The sequence below is a fragment of the Podarcis muralis genome, chromosome 9, assembly GCF_964188315.1.
Source record: "Podarcis muralis chromosome 9, rPodMur119.hap1.1, whole genome shotgun sequence".
Classification (NCBI taxonomy): domain Eukaryota; kingdom Metazoa; phylum Chordata; class Lepidosauria; order Squamata; family Lacertidae; genus Podarcis; species Podarcis muralis.
In genome coordinates, this window is record NC_135663.1 from 41,000,996 (window position 1) to 41,024,127 (window position 23,132).

General features: G+C 41.5%; 1 protein-coding gene across 10 annotated transcripts in view; it reads right to left on the reverse strand.

Annotated features, from left to right (window-relative positions):
- MAP9 (microtubule associated protein 9) overlaps nucleotides 1-21,035 on the reverse strand; it is a 28,751-nt gene extending 7,716 nt beyond the window's left edge. Inside the window, exons 1-15 of one of the 10 annotated variants that reach the window (XM_077934125.1) lie at nucleotides 20,821-21,035; nucleotides 18,122-18,253; nucleotides 17,175-17,259; nucleotides 15,751-15,966; nucleotides 15,409-15,648; nucleotides 11,998-12,227; nucleotides 11,015-11,126; nucleotides 9,956-10,236; nucleotides 9,342-9,397; nucleotides 6,994-7,159; nucleotides 6,198-6,287; nucleotides 4,537-4,701; nucleotides 2,552-2,697; nucleotides 1,853-1,985; nucleotides 1,158-1,235 (exon numbers count right to left, since the gene is read on the reverse strand). In XM_077934125.1, coding sequence (XP_077790251.1) covers nucleotides 1,158-1,235; nucleotides 1,853-1,985; nucleotides 2,552-2,697; nucleotides 4,537-4,701; nucleotides 6,198-6,287; nucleotides 6,994-7,159; nucleotides 9,342-9,397; nucleotides 9,956-10,236; nucleotides 11,015-11,126; nucleotides 11,998-12,227; nucleotides 15,409-15,648; nucleotides 15,751-15,966; nucleotides 17,175-17,259; nucleotides 18,122-18,193 — 2,070 coding nt within the window. In that variant the 5' untranslated portion in view covers nucleotides 18,194-18,253; nucleotides 20,821-21,035. Of the gene's footprint in view, nucleotides 1-1,157; nucleotides 1,236-1,852; nucleotides 1,986-2,551; nucleotides 2,698-4,536; nucleotides 4,702-6,197; nucleotides 6,288-6,993; nucleotides 7,160-9,341; nucleotides 9,398-9,955; nucleotides 10,237-11,014; nucleotides 11,127-11,997; nucleotides 12,228-15,408; nucleotides 15,967-17,174; nucleotides 17,260-18,121; nucleotides 18,254-20,820 lie in introns of all 10 variants that reach the window. The other 9 variants (XM_077934124.1, XM_077934120.1, XM_077934121.1 and 6 more) reach the window with 9 other exon arrangements.
- Between the last annotated feature and the right edge of the window lie 2,097 nt (nucleotides 21,036-23,132).

A 23,132-nucleotide genomic window follows, 5' to 3' on the forward strand; every position in this document is an offset into this window, starting at 1 on the left:
GTTTTATTTGTCAATTTACAAACCACCCTTCGTCAATTATAATCCCAGAGTGGTTTACTACAATTACATTAAAACAATAAAATATGGTGTCTCATATTGAAACCCCAAGCAACAACAGTACAGCAAAGAGATCACATCACTGAGAGCTGGCATTGACCCCAGTTTTTTCCAAAGGCCTGGTTAGGAAGATGTTTTGTTAAGTGGTGTTGGAAGCCTGATAGTGACATTGCTTCAGAATTCCACAAACAAGGTGCCACGACAGAGGAGGCCCTGCAGGCTACATCAACTGGGAAAACACGAAGGCCTTTCCCTGCAGACCTCAGAGCCCAGGCAGAGAGAGAGAGACCGGCACAAGGTTACACAGAGAGCACCATGGCCGAATGGGGAGTTGAACTTGGGTCTCTGCAGTTGTACCCTAACATTGTAGCTGCTACACCATGCTGGCTCCCCTTCACTGCGCAATCCATTACTCATGCTAGCCACTCAACTAACTTGTATCTGGCAGAGGCAGGACTAGGCTTGTTTAGATTTAGGCAGATGCTGCAGCTCCATTCCGGATCCATTCCAGCCTTTTTCTGCCTGCATTTCTCTTTGTCTGCCTCTTTCCTTCCTTCTGAAGTCAAGGGAGCTGGGATGTCTTCTTCCTCTGCCTGCCTGCCTGACTCCCTCTTCCCTTAGTCTCTCCCCTTTCTCTGCTGCAACAGTCATTGGAAAGACCACCGCCAGAGCCAAGCACATGTAACTGAATTCACACAAGCTAATGCACGTTTGATGTGACCACACTGCGTAACACAGACCATACTTTTCTTTTCCTGTTCCAAGAACGTGGCTCACATTATATACGCCACTGCTTCTCTTTGCATGCCAGTACTGGAGGTGTTGGCTCCTGTCCACCGTGAAACTTCTTAGAGCGATTTTTGTGCATCTGGTGCCCTCCAGATGTTCAGGCCCAGCCAGCATCTGGAGGCACCAGGTTGGTGAAGGCTGGCTCAGAGTGAAGTGACTTCTAATAGCTAACCCCCCCATTTCCACACACATTTATGCCACAACATCTATTTATAAGTATAAAGCTTAAGTCATAACTATTCTATCAACTCTGAATAATGGAAATCCTCATCTATGAAACCATTTCCTTGCATCTACATTCACTCACTCACTTGGGCAGCTGCTGCTGCTGCTAGACTTTGCTGGTTCTTTGCTGGGCTGACATGGCTTTGCAGAAGCAGCGGCTCTTCCTGACAGTGAACAGGAGAAGAGAAGACTCTACTGTCACCGACTATAGCACTGGGACAAGAAACTGCTAGTAAGGCAGTGGTATACATACCAAAATCTTTGTGAGGCAGCCGTCATGTTCTACAGAAACAGAAGCATCTGGAGGGCCACAAATTAGCCATCCCAGCCATCCTTAGGTGATTATGATATCTAAAATAAACCTTGTTACATATTCTTAATGTCAAGGGTCACAAGACCCTGCATTGTTGAGCAGGTGCCCTCTTAAATTTAGTAGCTGCCCTCTGCACTCCACTCTCCAAGTCCCTCAAGACAAAAGCATGTCTACTGGGAAATTCAAACACGCTTCCAGGAAATCCCGCAAAGCGTGCAAAATAACACTTTTCCTCTACATCATCTACGCAGCATCTTACTTTAAAGGCAGAAATCTAATACATGTCTGCAGAATGCTAGGTATTGCACATACATCTGAAGGTTGATTTCTAAGTTCTAGATCCAACAATTGTAGGAAGAGAGATTATACTGCCACCATCTGGGGATTTTAAAACATTGAAAGTTCACTGGCCAAATTTTCTATACAGTATGTCAAATCTTGGACATTATCACAAGTGCAAACACTTACCAGCCATTTTTCATATTCTTCTATCGCTCTTTTATCCTTTTCTTCCTTCTCAACTTCTTGTTCTATTTGTTTTCTTCTTTCTTGGGTTTTTTCTTTTTTCTTTTGCTTCAGGAATTCCTCTTTTTTCTCGTTCCTAAAGGATAAGGAGAAAATGTTTTAATACATAAAGGAAATGGGAAATGTATGCATCCTACTCAAATAACACAAAACAACGCTGTAACACAGAGACAACATATACTTAGCATTGTTAGATTCAGGTGCTTGCCTGCATCATTACAATGTTGTATAAAAACCAAATGGAGGTATATGCAGGCCTCTGCCACCAGCCAGGGTATCAAGGGCCGTCGGGAAGCTGCACCTCCTGCCTTCCAGGGAGACCATGGATGTTTTAGCTGAGATTCCTGCATTGCAGGGGGTTGGACTAGATGACCCTCAGGGTCCCTTTCGAACTCTGCAATTCTGTGACCTGGCCCCATACATCCACTGGTCAGAGAAGGAAAAATGACTCCAATGCTTGTTTTCTACTGCCCTCCACATTCCTTTTCCCTTTTGTATCATGTCTATTAGACTTGAGAGCCTGTAGGAAAGGACTGCTTTATCTTTTAATATACACAGTGTTTAGAAAATGTCAGGTACTTTTAAAGTCTTTTATACTACTGCTGCTGCTGCTGCTACCAACAATGATTATAACAACTGTACCATTTTTCAACAGCGGATGTGCTGTCTTTCTTCTTCTCTGCAACAACCTCCTCTTCTTTCTTCTTCTTTAATCTTTCAACTCTTTTCTTCCTCTCTATTTGTTGTTTTAAATATTCAGCTTTCTTTTCTTTCCATTTCTCAAAAGCCTAAAGAAAGCAACAACTCCATCAGGGATGTGAACCGAGGAGAGCTTATCAGGGTGGTCAAGCAATTTAATAAGTTCTACTTGATTAATAATCTGCTCTAAACCAGTCAATTCATTGCTTAAATGTGCACAGTGCAAAATTAGTTAACAAGCAAACCTAACATTAAAAGAAGGAAAAGGCACCTGCGCTTTATGTATTTAATCTGAGCAGTTTATTAGCTGCTTTTCAGCGTGCCTCCCAGAGCAGTTTGGAAGATCAAATTATTAAAATATGATTAAACAAATCCGGTTTCTGGCCATGCCTACGAGTCAATGGCTGTTGTTCTTCATAGCCCTCTGGAGGCTGCGAAGTTCAGGCAAGGGGAAAGGGAGAGAATGGGGCATAAAGCCTCCCAATGCTTTCCAGTGGGGTCTGGGAAGTTCACTGAATCCCGCAGTGTCGCACAATCCCGGGTCTGCCAATTTGGAAGGCAGAAGGGGAGTGACCTGGGAATGTGGCCCCGCCTTGCACGAGCCTCTGTTACTGGCATGATTTGTGGAAGGTTCCTCCTCAATCTGGATAATTGGCATTAATCAAGAGGTGCTCCCAAAGCATCATATGCAAATGGGCTGCAATCAATCAGCTGCCGACAGAACCGGGACTGGGCTTTAGAAACTATTTAAATGGTTTTCTGAAGCTTAAGAATCCCTACAACAGCTGTGGAAGGAAAGGGGGAGGACAGGGCCTTCTCAGTAGTGGCACCTGCCCTGTGGAACACCCTCCCATTAGATGCCAAGGAGATAAAGAACTATCTGACTTTTAAAAGATATCTGAAGGCAGCCCTGTTTAGGGAAGTTTTTAATGTTTTATTGTGTTTTTAATATTTTGTTGGGAGCCACCCAGTGTGGCTGGGGAGGCCTGGCCAGAAGGGTGGGGTATAAGTAATAAATAATTATAATTATTATTTTCAAATAGTCTTTTTTCCTCCTAATGAAAAAATGTGTGTAGTTGCTACTCTGATACTTTGAAAAAGAGGGGAGGCTTTGGATTTATGCTTTACAAGGAATTTGATTAGGTTTTGCTATGCTCCCCCCGCCCCAACCAAAGGAGAATGAATTTTATTACCGACTATTTCTGGATGGGGGTGTTTTTGGAGGAATGCATTGGGGAAAAGAAAAAAATGACCCGCTGCTGGACAGTTGTTGAAGAGAGGCTGAATCTGAGAAAAGGGTGCATGGGGCATATCATTCTTATTTAGAGTTTTATAGTTTAAAAAAAGCAATTTAATTATGCCTGGAAATGTATTGACAGCCAGTGTAGTAGTTCCAAAATGGTACAATATACTCTATTTGTCCACTGACCAGGCTGCTGTATTCTGCACTAACTTGCTCCTATACAGTCTTCAGGCTATATCCCATGTCCTCAATGTTTTCTTTTATTCTGTATTATGGTAACGCACCAGAATCAAACCAGGTTAGAAACGAGCAAGTCCTTAACTCTCAGCATCACCAATTAGAACTGGCCCTTGCCAATTAACTCGCTGAAGTTTTATTGATTAGTGTACTGATTAAAGCTTGCAGCCGGGTTTTATAGATTTTGTCCCATTACTAGGCCTCACAGATAACAAGATCCACTTGCAAAATTGTTTTGTTCATGCATATGTTGCTGTCAAGAGTAAAGAAAAGGAAGGTATCCTACTGCGGGTAATTGGTTTATGTATGCAATTCATTTACAGAATTCGACACTTATTAAGATGAATTGTAAATGTGCGGAAGTATCGTGAACATTAGCGGCAGAGTCCATTTGTCTGCATCAGTCCTCTCTCCCCAATTTAATGTTTGCAATATGAAATTGTCTCACTGCCTTTTGGGCCTCTTCCTTCTTCTTCTCATTCAGTTCTGCTTCCATCTTTTTCTTGGCCTCTTCTAGCCTTTTCTTCTCAGCCAGTTTCTTTGCTTCTTTTTCTTTCATGGCCTTCCAGGCTTCAAAGGACGCAAGTGCTTCTTCTTTCTTAGCAGCTGCTTCCTATGTGGGAAGCAACATTGGCATTGTTCAAAAAGAGAGAGCTCAGTATTATTATGTCTGGACTTAATTGGGAAAAGGTCAAGCAAACATGTGTACCACAGTAATTTGTGTGCCCTGCTAGTTACTGTTCTCGTAAGACTATATCTGCCTCGTAATGCAGGAAATTTACTACTTAGCATCCTATCTACTGGCTAGGCCTTGGTTTTGTTTAAACAGAAAACTAAAGGTAAAGGTACCCCTGCCTGTATGGGCCAGTCTTGACAGACTCTAGGGTTGTGCGCTCATCTCACTCTATAGGCCGGGAGCCAGCACTGTCCGGAGACACTTCCGGGTCACGTGGCCAGCATGACATCGCTGCTCTGGCGAGCCAGAGCCGCACACGGAAACGCCGTTTACCTTCCCGCTAGTAAGCGGTCCCTATTTATCTACTTGCACCCGGGGGTGCTTTCAAACTGCTAGGTTGGCAGGCGCTGGGACCGAGCAACGGGAGCGCACCCCGCCACGGGGATTCGAACCGCCGACCATGCGATCGGCAAGTCCTAGGCGCTGAGGTTTAACCCACAGCGCCACCCGCGTCCCAAACAGAAAACTACCTTGAGGTTAATTAAAGTTATTTCAAAACTATTTGCCTCAAATGTGCAGGCGGTTACATAGATGTGTCGCTATTGTGAGAAGTGTCTGCGTCCCTCTTAATTTGCTTCTGTCCACCTTGAAGAAAAATTTCCAGGGAACATTCTTCTAGTTTCTCGTAAGCAGCAACCACTGTTATGCTACCTTTGTTCAATCTCATTGTCCTTTCAGATCAGCCTATGCCCTCCAGATGTTCTGGATTACAAGAGGGGCGGATTTTGGGCTGTGTGAGCAGGAAACACGCACTGGGCACTAAGCCGATGAGGGAGTCTCCTCAAAGCCCTGTAAGCAAGGTGCTCACTAAACATATCCTACAAAGACATTAGTGCTGCTGCTAGAAACAACAGGGGTGTGTGAGGGGCTGTGGATAGGAACAGAGAAAGCAGTTAGCTCTACTGCATCAGTGGATGCGTGGGTCACACAAGGTTGAATCTCAATGTTAGCATTTAGCATGTGGAAAACTACAGTGGTGCCTCGCAAGACGAAAAGAATTCGTTCCACGATTCTCTTCGTCTAGCGGTTTTTTCGTCTTGCGAAGCAACCCTATTAGCGGCTAAGCGGATTAGCGCTATTAGCGGTTTAGCGGCTTAGCGGCTATTAAAGGATTAGCGGCTAAGCTGCTAAAAGGCTATTAGCGGCTTAGCGGCTTTGAAAAAGGGGGGGGTAGTGGGGGGGAAATCGCAAGACTAGCAAGACGTTTCGTCTTGCAAAGCAAGCCCATAGGGAAAATCGTCTTGCGAAGCAGCTCAGAAACGGAAAACCCTTTCGTCTAGCGGGTTTTCTGTCTTGCGAGGCATTCGTCTTGCGGGGCACCACTGTATATGCTATAACAAGTCCCTTTAAGACGAACTATTTTCAGAACAAACCTTTTCATTCTTTTCCCTCAAGTTCTCAGCTTTGTTTCTTTTTATTCTTTGTAGTTCCAACAGAAAGATTCTTTTCTTTTCCAACCAGTCCTATGGAAGGGATGAAAAAAGGAGAAAGCTGTAACAGGCAATTTTCAGACCTAACCAGGATGAAATTACCTTTTCACAGAGGGATAATCTGTTTTTCTTACACAGGATATCCCAGCTGCTCTCATAATTTGATATATGGAAGAGCAGGACTTTTGTGCTGAGATTAAAAAGAATGTCCTAGGTATACACAAGTCTTTCTTATCAGGCAATCCCCTTTCCAAATCATAACTCCTCATGCAGTGTTAAAGGCTGCTCCTTTAAGCTTCACCAACTTTCAGGAACGACTCCTTAAGGCAGGAAGTGGGGTGTGTGAGATTTACATATAAATAAATGTTAATCTTGCCTCTTGTTATCTATAATGAGAGGTGGGGAAAGGAGAACAAGCTCCTGAGCCACTCCCAATCCTAGTAGAATCCCAGGGATAATATAACCTCTGAACTGGCTGCTTCAAGAAAACTTAGCAGGCAGCCCTCCTCTGTAACTTAAACCATCTGAAATACAGTATGAAATTATTTTTCAAACAACTTTTGTAGTTTTTAAAAAGGTTTTGCCCCTTTAAATGTCTATAACTGATTTTCAGCAAGGTGAAATGCAGACTATTATATTCACATCTTTTCTGAATAAATGACACATAAATTTAAAAGGTTCATGTCTCCCTTAAAGCAAATTGGGAAATATTCTTAATGACAGAGCATTAAATGGTTACCTGGTAGACAGCTGCCCGTAAACTATCTGCTTTGTCAAGTTCGGCACTGAATTTTTGCAAATGCTTATTGTCCAAGACCTTTAATGTTCCCAAATACTGAGATGATGTACTTATCGGGATGGGGGAGTGCTTCCCAGTTTTCTTCAAGTAGGTAGAGCTGAAAGATCTGTAAAATGAAAATGACATACCAAATTTTGTATACGACATGTAAAAGCAGATAGGTGTCCCCATTTACCGAGAAGCTATACACATTCTCAGGTGTATAATAGTCTCAAAAAGCACTTGACTGGGTCAAGTCTGAGCGCAAGACTCAGATATCCAAAGCATTATGTGCAGAGCCAATTGTACCTTGTAGAGAGAAACTAGCTCATGAAATTATTTGGAATAATAGAAATGGCCCCCAAGTTTGTAGGTACAAAGAACTGTGAGCTAACTCTGTGAGCTGGAGATTGACATTAGAATCCCTTGGCCTACACAGATGAGGGTATTTGTTGTCCTTTAGCTAATAAGGTTTTGGTCTGGGGCTGATCTACAGGAGTCTCAAAGTTTCCTCCTTGTCTTTTATGAGAATTAGTGTAGGTGTTCTTTAAACCCACTCTTGATGTTTGGACCTTTCGCTTCAACAAACAATTTGAGTGTGTTTGTTAATGAGTCAAGAATTTCAGAAAAGGTGAAATATAAAATATCATTAGATGCTTTAAATCCTTTTAAGGAAAACTATGCTTGCTATACAAAGAATCAGAAGTTTGAAAAAACTGATATTTGGAATGATGCTTCAGGGCAAAAAAAAAAAAATCAATCTGGAGGAATTTAAATGGAAAATAATCAGCACTTAAACATTAATGCCAGAGAAACTTATAAAAAACTGTAGCCATTCACATGACCTTTTAATATATATATATATATATATATATATATATATATATATATATATATATATATGCTTTCGTAGATTTTCACGGGTACAGGAATGCAGGTTTTGGTGTCCTCGGGTGTCTTCCCGTGTAAAAGTTGGGGTGTCTAGGCGACGTTTCGACGAGGTCTCACTCGTCATCTTCAGGCTGGTGCTTTCGGCTTCTTGTTACTGGACCAGAGCAGGATCTCAGTGTTTGAGTTCCTATAAATACTGTTGAGGAGGTGTGGCCTCTAATGTTCTTGGGCAGAGAGGAAGTTCCCAGGCTAGTGTGCCTTTTCTTCTTTTGTTTCTTAATTACTTAATTAAGTTTATTCATGGAATAAATTCATGGAAGCCATCGAGATAGAGAAACACCCTCACAACATGAACAAGCGTGACGACACATCCCGCTTGCCAGACATCTGGAAATTAGCCCTCCCCACAAAAACTGACACCAGAGCCAGAGGCACACAGAACGCCATCACCAATCAACCACACCAGACCCAAACCCAGACCCTCTCCACAGATGAATTACAGATACCATCCAGTAGCCAAACCATGGTGGCACCTCCGGATGCTGCACCCCCCTGCAATCCCTACACAGATCTGGCTGGCACAGACCACAAAACCACAGCTCGCCCCTATACACGAAGCCAAGCCAGAGCACAACAAAATGCAGTACAACCATCTTCCCAGAAAAACTCTTCACAAAGTTCAAGAGGTCAAGACACAAAGGCTTTAGCAACTAATCCACACCTAATGACCCACCTAAGTGGTACTCAGGATACAACTCAAGAAATCACTCAAGATATCCCTCAAGTAATTAAGAAACAAAAGAAGAAAAGGCACACTAGCCTGGGAACTTCCTCTCTGCCCAAGAACATTAGAGGCCACACCTCCTCAACAGTATTTATAGGAACTCAAACACTGAGATCCTGCTCTGGTCCAGTAACAAGAAGCCGAAAGCACCAGCCTGAAGATGACGAGTGAGACCTCGTCGAAACGTCGCCTAGACACCCCAACTTTTACACGGGAAGACACCCGAGGACACCAAAACCTGCATATATATATATATATATATATATATATATATATATATATATATATATATAAAAAGTAACAAGAACAATGTGGTTTGGGGCGAAAGCACTACTTAACACCTTATTTCTGTGATGGTACATTGTTTTAAACTGTTTTTACCATTGGGTCTTAATTGTTGTAACCTGTCCTGGAACCTTAGGGTGAAAGGTGGGAAAATAATAATCATAATAATAATATTTCAGAATGTGGGCTCAGAGAACCGATGCTACCTCATACAGAGAATTAAGCCGGTGAAATTTGCCATTTGTGACTTAGAAAATTGGAAACATTTATGTCACCTTCCAGTGTGATTGTGTCCAATATGTAATGAAGAAAACAACCAGGCTTCTGAAGAATGTACCAAATTTCCTACCTGCTTATTGGAGATTTTGCTTTTGGTGGAAATGTCTCTTTTTCTTCCCCTTCCTCCTAATAAAACCAGAAAAAGAAAAGTGGTTGTACAGCCTGAAAAGTAATAGTACTACTTATGCAGCACCTATTGGGTGTGCCAAATCAAAAGCCTCTGAATACTGAGAAGGGTCACGATATAAAATTGCAGAATCCTGCCTTCATGAAATATAAACCAAATAGCAAGGACTAAGAATTTCTGCAAGATCCACATTTTCCTTCTATTTATAGCTTCCAAATGGCTCTAGAAATTTGGAGAACACCCCAGAGCATCTTTTGCACTTGAAGGAAGAGAATTCAGGGACTACTAACCACGTCTGGGTGTGAGCCAATCAGTGACCTTACTCTGAACAAGCAGAAATGTCTTCTACTTGTGCAGTGGGATCTTTGAATCCAAGCCTATGTCTGCTCCCAATATTACCATGGGGTCTTTATCCACGAGCATTGATTTTGTTTTATCAAACAAAACATCGTTCCTTAGTCATAAGCGGGTAGCAGCCAAACACGTTTTTTAAATGTGAATATGTGTGCATATACGTATCAATTTAAGGCTATATGACAATAGTCCATGAAACACACCTTTAATGAATCATTTGAAGTACCCAGCACAGCCTTTGAAGTACTTAGTGCTACCTTTTGTTCAAGTTTATCCTCCTTTGTTGTCTCATTTGATCCATCCTCAATGGCACTGTGTTCTAATGCCTGCAGCTTTCCTTCCAAATAATCCTCAGGTGACTTGTGAAGTTTCTTATTTTTCTCATAAACTGTTGTCATCATTAGTTCTATCACAGAAGGGGATTCTCTGCCACTTTCCAGCAATTTCAGATCATTGCAGTTATCGGTTTCTTTCTGTTCATCTTCTGACATGGAAAGAAAAGAAGCCTCACAGGGGTTAATGATCAGACACTGGACAGGCCCAGGGAAGGAAAGAGATAAGAGAATGTATCTGGAGTTTTGCAAGCTTTTCTCAAAATTAATTTTATACGAGACAAATGTATTTTAAGAATAACTTGTATCTGAAGAAGTGTGCATGCACACGAAAGCTCATACCAAGAACTAACTTAGTTGGTCTTTAAGGTGCTACTGGAAGGAATTTTTTTTGTTTTGAAATAAAGTGTTCTTTCTCTATTTCAGCATGTTAGCAATACCCGCCCCCCAAATTCCCTTTATAGTGATGGAAGATCAAGGGACAACTAAAGTAGACCATTATTAACTGTGTATTTCAAACTTTCCCAATTAACAATCAGATATTACTTCAGGGCAACTTGTATTTAAGTTCTTGAAGGTGACTTAAGTTATAAGGCGCTTAGCATTACAAAGTAACACTCTCTGAATTGTAATTGTTTTTTTTAATATTGTGTAGTCATAAGATGTTAATAGGACTATGTAAATTTTACGTGAAATTAGTTTTGGAAAACTGCTACAATGATTTATATGGAAACTCAGCCAGGGGGACTCAAGGAAGTCACTTAACAATGTTAACAAAAATGGAATTTTTACAGTTAGGTTATATGTTTGTTTGTTTGTTTTTTCTTTTTTGATGTTGTTTATTTTATGTCTGTTGATATGTTTATTTTAAACTTGGAAAATCAATTTTAAAAATATGAAAAAAAAATATTGTGTAGTCATATTATTTACCTTTTGAAGAAGATTCTTCTGCAGATATTGGCAAATTGGAATCTCCAGTTCTCTCATCCGCTGATGAAAAATGAATAGGGAATGGGGATGAGGAGCTTGCAATCCAGGGGCCCTAAAATGCAAAATGAAAGTAGAGGCCATCCTATCATTACTTGTGATTAATCCATATCAGATTAAAAAGATTTCTAAAAAAGAAAATCCCCCAAATGTATCTCCCAAAATAAAGACTAAAAACAATGTAAGATTTAGCCTACCTCAGGTCTACAGAAATTCAGTTGCTAGAATTGAAAAACAAGCTTCTTTATCTCTCCCCCCCCCCCCCCCCCCGTCTCTCAGGCTGTTCTCCTATTGAATTCAATGGGAGTTACTCTTGGGAAAGTGGAGTTACTGCCTGCACACACCACACATTTAAAGCACTCCCACACTTCTTCAAACTGTAATTTACCCCCATAGAGCTACAGTGCCTAGCACCCCTAACCATCTACAGTTACGATTATTTGGGGCCAGGGGATATGCTTTAAGTGTATGGTGTGTATGCAGCCTCTATGTGTAAACTGAGCCTTTTCTCAGAGCTCGTTTTAACAATATTTCACTGTGTTCAGATCCTGAATTCCAACCTCTTGACTGCTGAAGAATCATATACATTAGAACATCATTTTGTTGCACACTGGAGCACACTTCCATCCTTAAAATATGTATGTAACCATTCCTAGCTTGTTCTTGTCAAAGTTAACATTTTCTCACTGGTGAAAAGCTATGGAATGATTGTAGAACACAAAGGGTAAAATCATCCGTATATGTTGGAACAAAATATAAACTTGGTAACTTTAGGCATGATCCAACCACCTATCTCAGTGATTTCAGAAGAAGAGAGTTAAATATGTGTTTAGCTCTCCATGGATAGCAATGGGACTTGTGAGAGCTTCACTCAGACTGCCTTCCACCCTTTATTCATATACAATAGATCAGAATTATTTTCTGACCTCAGGACCAGGACTTTCAGAAAGTGCTCTATTTTCAGATTTCTTCACTTGATCATTTAGCCTTGTTTCAGAAGATGGTGCAGACAGTGAAAATCTGTGGCTGTGAGATGTCCTATCCTCTGCCTTAGTTCCTTCGTAATCCTCCACATGGCTGCTTTTTCTCAAAACACTCCTAGGTTGAGAAGATGGCTTTGCATAATCATATCGCGCAGGAATGCTAATATTCTCAGCTGAGAAAAATACAAAGAAAGAAATTGTAAATTGGCATTTTAACGGGGGGTGGGGGGGATAAATTCAAACTATGGAAGTCCCTGAACTGTAGTTTCCACTGAGTCAACTAAGGTTACCCACAGAATCCCTCATTCTCTTAAGTCGTCCCTGTAGCTCATGCGGGTACAGACAGAGCAAGGGGTAGGGCTTTTACCAGTGACACGCCCTGGCAAAATGAGCTTACAGGTATATCTATAAAGGGACTCTATCTAAGCTTCATTTTAGTCAGGTCAGAGAGCTTCCCCTAATTTGATCAGACAAGTGAGCACAGGGATTAAACAGCTGCCTTGCTCCAAAAGCTCAAGAGCTTTCCTGAGCTGTGCCCCTGGACTTACACAAGGAATGTAATGTGTCATTAAAAACCAGCCTACACGAATTCTTGTAAAGCCTTGATAGAACTACAGTATGATTATGACTTCCATAAAAACAGCAAAACACTTTCCGTTCGAATGCAACTTGCTTAGCTGCTGAAAACGTTCTGACACACAAAAAAGCAAGTTGGTTTTTAATATCCAAGCATTAAAAAATAATAATATTTGAAGCAGAATCACATGTAGGAGTGATCAATGGGGCAGGGCACGACCATGAAGTGGCATCTCTGGTGCTTACTGGGACAGAGTGACATCAAGGTTGGGGCAGAATGGGTGCAACAGTGAAAGCTATCTGGTGCTCCCACTTGTGTGTCTGCAGTGCCCCCCCCCGGGGTATCAGTGATACCACTGCCCAAAGTCTGGCTCCATGGTGCTGCCCTGTCCCACTATTCATTTTGGCACCACATTAAGCCCTAGTTAAGGTGTGAATGAACAGTGTGTGAGTGTACACTGTCCCAAAGTGCCCACTATGCCTGTCCCACATTCCTGGCTTTGCTGTGAGCAACAAGCCATTTGAACCCAGGCTCGTAGTTTGCTTGCCCCCAAATGAACCAAAAGCACGGGTTTGGTTCACACCACAAGCCAAAGCTTGTGGTTTGTTGCTGCTGGCATGGTGCAAAATGGAACTTTTGAATGTTGTGGACCAGAGCAGTGCTCACTTGCATTCAACAAATAAAGCACTGGCTATGGTTTAATGCAGAGTGAGCAAATAAGGGCCCTCGAGATGCTGTGGACCATGACTCCTATCAGCTTCAGCCAGTATTGCCAACATCCAGGGATGATGGGAGTTGTAGTTCAAAACACCTGGAGGGGCAAAATATTCCTGCACTGGACTAGATGATCCTCGTGGTCCTTTCCAATTCTATGATTCTGTGGCACTTCATTCACTACCCCTGATTAAATGTGACATGCAAACCAGACTTGAATTTTGAGATAGCCAAACATGGACTATGCTGCCACCAAGTGGAGGGAAAAAACCCCCATTCATTTATTAAATTTCTATGTCACCCTTCATCAAAGGATCATAGGGCGGTTTACAATATAAAAACACAACAATACATAACACAGTAACAAACAAAACAATAACCCCCCAACTATTTATTCAGATTGCAACCTGCAATGTTTAATGTGCAATTATTTCCCAAATGAAAAATGGATTATAGAATTCTCAGAGTAAAACACTGGTGGCTTAAGGCATGACTCTCTCAGTATCTTAAATTGCCAGAAGTGCTGACTGTCCTTAAAGGGTCACATGTGGCTCAATCCTAAGAATCTGGTCTCATACCCAGGGCCATTTAAGACAGCAGCCACAATCCAAATTGGAATGTCCACATCACCAAGCACAACCATAGTTATAACTACTGCCAAGCACAAACCTAACATTACCATGATTATGCCACAGCTGCTGTCAGCTCTTGAAAGTGTGTGTATCCATAGTAATCATGAAAGTGCACATGAACATGCACCTTTCCTACTCACCAAGTAAGTATAACCTGCCCCACATATCTGAATTAAGGGGGCAAGGCTTTCGGACACAGTGTGTGACTTCAGACTTTAGCACTGGTGCTAAATCATCTTGGTTTAGAAATTAAACAATGTGGTAACCTTTGTACTTCACCACATCATCAATGATAGAAACACAAATAGCACAACTCCCTGACTGCCAGACACACTTGATCATAAACAAGAACTCTTTTAAGAACTCATAGGATACAACAGAGCTAAAAGCAAGATCCTCATAGGCCAATAGCCTCTTGGGGCTCCCTTTCTGCCATTGCCTGCGATCCAAAGAACTGCCAGACTTCTGAGCACCTAAGGTAGCCTTGGGGCTGTGCCTCTCAAAGAGCAGTTTTTCATGTCAGCAGCCAAACCTACCTAGAAACTTGCAGAAATAGCTTCTGATATGTCATGAGTTTAAAATTTAACCTTGCACTAGGCACATCTAGGAATGGGTGAATCTCAATTTCAGTTTCTCATATTTTTAGTTCTCCACATTTCAACATCAGTTTGCATTTTTTAATTAAAAAAAAGTCCTCATGAAAATCCAACAGCATTTTAATGTGAATTTCTCTTAATCCACACATCTACATGCAGTTTTTCAAAGCAATCCCCCCTAATATATTTTTGTATGCTACTTTCCACAATATACACTTTAATGCACACTTTACCTTGGTATATGCATTTCTGTACACATTACTTGCATTGAGAACTGCATTGTAAAATTCAAAGGATGGCTGTGTTCCAGTAAGTACAAATTAGGTCAGTTTGCCTTAAAAGTGAACTGAGTCATCTTTCTTTTTTGTCCCTAGTGCCTATCTAAGGTTTTGGACACATCTAAACTAGCTCTGTAGATCCTGATCACTCTTTCGACAAATCCAGAACTAGTTATGATATGTCATATGGGAACTGGCAGTAACTCTCTTATCCAACAGGTGTAATGGCCTGAAACTGATGGGTCACCAGGGTATTGTTCTAAGTTATTATAAGCTTTGTTGTAACAGACTGCAAAATGACAACTTTTTTATTATGTATAAAACATTATAAAATATAGCTTAAACTTATCTCGGAATATAAAGAAATACAACAATATGCCAAAAGGAAAAAATTAACTTGATACTGCTGATTTCTTCCCTTTAAAATACACACATTAAAAGGAAAAAATCTTCCACTAGAAGGATAATCTATACAAGGACTTTTCTTAATAATATTGTTTAAAATCTGAAAAGTGCATTATAATGCATGCAGCAGAATTTTATTATGCTTGCTTTACCTGATGCTGATGCCGCCTTGGTCTTAAATTCCCTTGGCCTTGGCACTGGCTTGATTTCAGTTTTGCACTGAACTGTATCATCCCTCTCTATCTGCAACTCAAACTCTGGTTCCTCTTCCTGCTGATCACCTTCTTCTTCAAAACCCGACCCTTCTTCAGAAACTGAGTCATCTTCTTGCCTCTCTTCAATCCGATGTTTACTCTCCAACCTGGCTGTTTCTTGAGGTCTCTTCTCTTCAGCTTCTGTCAAAATCAAGTCATCAGCATGTTTTTTTTCAAAAGAGTAGCGATCTGGCAGAGATACTTCAAATGAAATGGATGTTTTTGACGCACTCCCTTCACCTGACCCAGAATGTTCAGCTTGCCTCTCGTCACTCAAAATCTCTCTCTCAAACCTGGACACATATTGAGGTCTCTCATCTTCATCTGACGAAGACAAGTCATCTGCACTTTCTCTTTTCAAAGTGCTCATATTGCGAAGATTATACTTGGATGTTGCAAAGGAAATTGATTTCTTTGGGGTGTTTTCCACAGTTTCAGGAAACTCCTCCTCTGAACCTGGAAACAGAGTCGATTGGCATTTCGTGGATAAAGAAAGGGAATCAAGCTGGATTTGGTTAAAAGCATAATTCTGCCATGCATTTTGATCCTGACATATTTATATCGGTTTATGGTGCCAACCCAAAACTGTATGTTTCTCCTTCCAATTCCTAAAGTCATATGTCATGTTAGAGTGAAACAGGTTTCAAATATGGAATTTGAAGTAGTTTGATCAGTGCGAATGAATGAATGTCCTTTATAGACCTTGTCCCACTTCAGTATTCAGAACATGAAGAACATTAACAACACAGTAAAACAGATGTTTTTAGCCATCCAAAGCCAAACAGCATAAAAGATGAGAAAAATGATAGGTAGAGAAAAACCTCCCAAAGAGCTGTACTGTACTGTACATTAAGAACAAGTGTCAAACTATATATATACACATATAGTGAGTTTAATTCTCTGAGTATGGGTTGTGTAGCCAACACAGCAATAACCATGCAAGCTTCAGAGAACCCCAAGTCTTGCATGATTATACCTTTTTAGGGTCAGGTGGAAGGAGAAACACCAAAACCAGCCCATTTAAGAGTGAATGTGCTCTGTTGACTCAAATTAAAAACCTGGGAAGGGGGGCGGTGGTGTGACTAGAAACGTAAATAAGAAAATATCAATGACAACATTTTATTACAGTCTGATTTGTTTTCCATAAAAGTCAAATCCCTATAGAGAAAGAGATAGGCCATTATGTAGGAGGGAAAAAAGGATGAAATTATAATAGCCTCTGAGCTAGTGTAAAGCAAAACATCTGATCCACAACAGCCTAGATTCAAAGAAAGCTCTGCAATAAGTTTCAGGGCCACTGTGTTTTGGCTACTAAAGGAACTCTAAGGAACATATCCCATGAAACTCATTGAAACATACAGAACAATCCTAAGGGGCTGAGGTGTGAAGTGATTAATTCTTTGCTGCATCTTTAGCCTTGCTGCTTCCAGCTGGTCAGGGCAGAAGGTGCATATGAGAAGTCATTACAACAGAAGCCAGAAGACTGGGACGTCCAGTCTTAAACCAATCCAGCAGCACAGAAATCAAGGTTAGGATGGCTGCTTTACTTCTAATTAAACATGCCTAGGATCATTCTGCATGTAGTTACTGATCAATTATTTATACGACAAAAAGCACTGAAAGGGCACACGTAAATATTTCAAGGGTCATGTTATTTAACTTACCTTCTTCATCACTTTCAAAATCTTCCGAATATTCAGAAGACTGCTGTTTTGCTGCGCGAGCAAGAAGTGCTTCTTGTAGTTCTTCCTAAAAAATTGTAAACATACTTGCTCAGGAGGAGAGTGGGAAGATATTTCAAAGGAAACAGAGAGTAGTTCCAATTTTACTGTAAATTGTTTTGCTTCAAAAAATATATACCTAGAACAAACTAAAAATGTGCCAATTTAATGATCCCTAATCTTTTTACCATAAAGTGATAAAACCTGAATTTGTTTGTTTTGTCTAAGGTACAGTTTCATGTATTTTTCCATGGGTTCCTTAGGAGTTCTGCCTTGAAGTGGTTAAAAAATATATGTTTTTGATCTGTTTGGAATCTCTAAGATCTTTTCAACAGGATATGAGGATATGAAAGAGCTCTCTCAAGATGCTGAAACAATTGGCTTGAAAATAGGTTTTGCATGGCTGCTGAAACATTTAACATGCTTGTTGTAGGGTTGTGGTTTTTTTAAAATAGGTAACTGGTTTTATTAGGGATTTTGTGAGTTGTTTTATAAATTGCTTAAGTAAGCTGCTTTGAACCTAAGAGGAAAAAAAGCAGTGTATCAAATGTTTACATAAATAAAACCATCAACACTGAAGATATACAAATGTGTGGGGTATCTTTTTCATTAATTATAAGTCTGATTTTCCCTTCTGTGATCAGCCCACCAACAATGAAAAGCTCCTATATTTCTGAAAGACCCATACATCCATATGCATGTATGTGGTATATCCAGTTTTTTCATTTATATGTTCACTGTTTACGGTTCCTGAACATGAGATATGCACAAGCTCTGGGCAATTATCACTAATAAACATAATGCAGCACCAAGACACATCAACTTTAAGTTTGCAAGTAACAGAATGTACAGCAATAAAATGTTATAATTTACAGATCAAAACCTTTTACCTGAAAAGTGGTTCTTTTGGAGAACTTTGGGCTTTTGGTATAGGCTAAAGTATTGATATCTTCATCAGACATGTTTCTTGATCTGAGGAAATTAATCTTATATGCTCAATTTGTGATCCAGTGAAGGCAAATCTTCATTGTGGATTTAAATGAGAGAGAGAGAGAGAGAAAAGTGACCCTTTTTTTTGGCAACACTGACATTCTCTTGAAGGAAAGTTCCCCTCTCCCCTTAGACTTTGAATCTTGAATATAGAATGAACCACATATAAATGTATTTATATTCCTTGCAGCTATATAGAAAATGCATCAGAAACGTAAGCATAGCCTTGTTGGATCAAAGCAAAGGCCCATCTAGTCCAGAATCCTGTTTTCACAGTGGCCAACCAAGTGTCTATGGGAAGCCAACATTTTATTGCCCATCAAAACCTCTTAATTGGTACTTAACACTTGCAGAATCACTAGCAGATAATTCAAACACAGTTATTTTATTTTAACAAATCCTCAGTGCTTAGCAATTCCAATTCAATTCTTGATGGGAGACCTAGGTGCCAACTCCCTGGGGCCCTGGGTGGCCAAGCACCCACAAAAGCCCCCATGAAGGTGCTAGGCACTCACAAATTTCAGGGCCAGGGCCCTGCACGCTGCATGGCACCCACGACCCCGGGCATCCATGGTCGCAGGGCCAAGTTGGCACTCCTGATGGGAGATGAGTTAAAGCAAAGAAAAGCAGGTCCTATTCCTGCAGAGTTTGTTCATGTTAAGGTCACCTTTCCCAGGAGTGCCTGTCCACCACAGGAAAAAACTGGAAAAACTGGAAAGCAGGGCAGAGGAAAGGTCTGAAACACCTTCGCATTACTTCACTAAACTTCACTAAACAAGATGCAAGTGAGAATAATAATAATAATACTCCTGTGCATGAACTATGTGAGTGAACAGTGCAAGTGTAAAGCATGCCCTTTAAAATAAGCCCTAGAAAGCTACCTGGTGCCAATCAGATATTTTGGACTGCAATTCCCATCAGCCCAGCCAGCTGATGGGAGTCTAGAGGGCACCAGGTTGGTGAAGGCTGCTCTAGGGCTTCACATAATGCATCTTGCAAGTTGTTTGTGTAGAAAACTGAAGTACGCCCTATAACTCATCTCAGGGATAAGATGGGAAAGAAATAGAAATGAACAGTAAAATTTTAATCTAGTTGCGTAGCATGAAAATGTTACTGTTCATTTCTATTTCTTTCCCATCTTATCCGTGAGATGAGTTACAAGACATACTTCAGTTTTCTACACAAACAACTTGAAAGATACATTAGGCTGAGGTGACTTGCTCAATGCTCAATATTTATACCTGTGCAATAATTTGAACTTTGGTGTTCTGCAGCTTCCTAATCTATAGCCTCTGTACCTAATTTGTTTCCATCAAAATTACCAGGTGAGTAGCAACCAAAGAGTAACTGAGTTGCAGTCATCATTCAGAGGAGTTGCATAAAAGGAAAAATGGATCTACTGTACTTACATCAGAGAATAAATTTGTTCACCTGTGTCTGAAATGACACAATTGTTCCAGTTAACAAATGAGGAACAGGGACTTTATAGAGGTATCTAATATGGGTTATTTTTGGTCCTGCACCTCCTCATTCAGTCCATATACCCATGCCTAGTTAAAAATTGCCAATTGTGTTGGTGGCAGTGGGGATGGGATCACAATCCCTGGCAGATAACATGCTTTGCATGAAGGTTTCAGGTCAAGTCTCTGGCACCGCCAGGTAATAACTGAAAAGACCCGTTTGAAATTTTGGACAGCTGCTGCCAGTCAGTGCAGACAATATATGGACCAGGGATCGGAACTCAAGCGTAAAAAAGTTTCATAGTTAAGTGTGACCAGGAATATTCTGTGTAAACTGCGGAGAGCCAAAATATTAAAAAGCTACTCCCTTCTCCAAAAATAGCACTCGTTTTAAACTATAGATGCTTCCCACCTCCCTCAAAGCTCTAGAAACTCATTTTTTAAATAAATAAATAAATAAATAAATAAATAAATAAATAAATAAAAGCATATCCAAGCACACTCCCCAGTTTTATCAAGGAGGAGGGTAGAGGTTGGGGGAATGAAAAAATGGGGAAGAAAAAAATTAGCACGCTCTCCATTTGTCAACAAACTGAGATACTGGCGTCTTTAGAACATTTCCGAACGGTGGAACCACGTTTTTTCCCCTCGCAGGGAACTTAAAACCACACCTATAGTTTAGACCCGCATACATGGGTGATCTTGCGGGGATTTTCCTATGCCCTTTTTTGTGGTGGTGGTAATGGGTTGTCGTTTTTATTTTTATTATGTATGTGGTGGTTTTATATCTTGATTTTATTCTGTGAGCCGCCCTAAGATCCCCGGGTATAGGGCGGTATAATAATAATAATAATAATAATAATAATAATAATAATAATAATAATAATAATAATAATATCATCATCCAGTCTAGGCGCGCAGCAAATACAGCTCCGCTCACTTTGCTCAGAGGCCCCACGGAGACCCGCAGGGTTTTATCCCCCAGAAAACAGACACCGGGCAGCTGCCTTGAGCATTGAAAACGAGCCCATAACGGCCAGCTCCTTCCAAGGTTCCCGGGGAAGGAGACCCCGCCGCGCTCCGCCCTCCCGCCTCCCAGCTGGCCTCGGGCTCCGCCTGCCTCCCTCCCCGCCCGGTACCTCGCGTCGCGGGAAGGTTCTTTCTTTGCACTCGGGCGAGAGGGCTGAGCAGCGCCCACTCGGATCTTGCCCCTGCCCCGGCTACAGGTCTAGTGAACGCCAAGCGCGGCCTCAGGGCAACGTAGGCCTTTCAGCCGCGCGCGTTACTTAGCAACGCCCGCCACGCGGGCGCTGACAGCACAGACCCCGAGGAGGGTTGCCACGGGAAACGAGCCCCGCCTCCTCCGCCGGCCTGGTTTCATCTGCGGCTGACGGGGGAGGGGCTAGAGGAGGGGCCGAGGTGTGACGAAATAAAGACTCTTTCTTCTCGCCCCGCCCCCTTTCACTAGCCAGCTCTGCAAAGGGGCAAGGAAGGAAATGGGGGTATAGTTCTTGAGCTTACTAAGAGTGCAGGTTGTACCGATCGTGAGTTAGTTGCAGTAGAGTTGGGCTATAGATGGTCCTCGTGGTCCCTTCCAACTCTGCCATTCCATGATATTAATTTTGTTTTCTGTGTGTGCTTCTTTGCAGTACAAACCATAGAGCCAATCTGTATTTTCTCCTTTGATGTTCAGCAGCAATGAAAATTGGGATTTTGAGGAAAAGCATCACCAACACTGGATAGGTTCACACCATAGCTGTCAACTTTCAGATTTGAAAATAAGGGATCAGCAGCCTCACCTGTCCCGGGGACAGTCTACGGGATATCTAACAATCCGGGATAGCAGCAGGAAGCAGCGGGAAACAGCACTGGAATAAGGGAATTTCCCGCCAAAAAAAGGGAAGGTTGACAGCTATGGTTCACACATCATTTTTCAGTTGAACTATGGTTAAGCTTAACTATAGTTTAAAGGTAAATACATACCGTGCAAAGGGTTTAAATGGTGGCAACTTCACTCTGCTCTGCTGTTGTGGCACTGTTGACAGCTAAGCTTACCCATGATCCGGCTTAGCATTACATGATTTCATTTCATTCGTGGTTCCCCCACAACATACAGACAAAGCAGGTGCTATAAACTACCGTTTATTTGAAGAGAGACAGAATGCTAGGTCAAACCATGACTTGCCTCCCAGCAGGAGAGCAGTGAAGCAGCTGTGATTTTCACCCATGGGTGGGTAGCTATTCTCAGCCTGAGGGCCACAATTGCGTCTGGGCAACCTTGGAAGGGCCACATGTCAGTGCTGGGCAGGGACGGAGCAATGAATGCACATTTCACTTTTGAACAGTAAGCTAGTTTCAACACACATGCCCACATCCCTCTTTGCCCTCCTTTCAGACAAACAACGTATGCTCATAGTAAGTTTTCTAATTGCTATGGTCATAGCTTCTAAAATATGAATGACCTATAAAATGCCAGAACATGTGACCATCCAAATATCTGATAATCATTTTATTTTCCAGCCATGCAAACCCTATTACACTGACAATGCAATGCATTTCAAAGTACTGGTAGTTCCATTTACAGAGAGAGAGAGAAATTCTTGTCATCTCCAGAGGATGGCAGCAAAAGATTTTGCTGCAAATGGAGAGAGACATTTTTGCTGTTTAATTTAGTATGTCACCATTTATAGTCAAGATCAGGAAAAGAGGCATTTTTAATGACTTTACCACAAATTAGAACAAAGCATTCACAGTAAAAATGAATTTGGAGCAGGGACTGAAATCAAATGATTGTCTGGAAACAAGTTATGATTAAAGGCTGCAGTTCTAATGCACATTTCCCTGGGGAAAACAACAAAGAGGCTTGTGACATCTTACAGAGTTTCTGTGGCATTTAAATCTTGTAGATCGGAGCCCACTACATCAGATGCAGGAAGCTGTATCCTCAGTTCTCAGGAATCTATATGGGTACAGAGAGGAGAAATGTGAACAGTGGAATCAAATGACAGTGAAATACAAAAAGGACCAGGGCAAGGTGGGGCGATTGCCTCAAGCGTCAGGATCCACAGGGGCAGCAAATCCCACACATCATTCCTAATGTAGCTCTTCTAGCACACCTTCTTCCCTGGCAGGGAGGGGAGCACCATTTTGTGGTTCAACTCAGGTGGCAAAATGTCTTGGGCCGGCCCTGGAAATGACAAATGTGGATTGTGTGAAGTGGGCATCACTTGATGGCACACATCTGGGGCCAGCAAGATATAGGGGTGGATATTCAGATACCCGCATTCAAGAAACTCACGAATGAGCAGGCTTTGTGTGATTTGCTTGTGAAATTGGCAGTCCCAATTGTGTGGAAGTCTATGCATACCATGAGCCCCAGAACAGTGTTGGGATTGGATTGGCAGACTCTACTGGAGGAGGAGGAGGAACCAGAAGAGGGGATCTCCCCCTT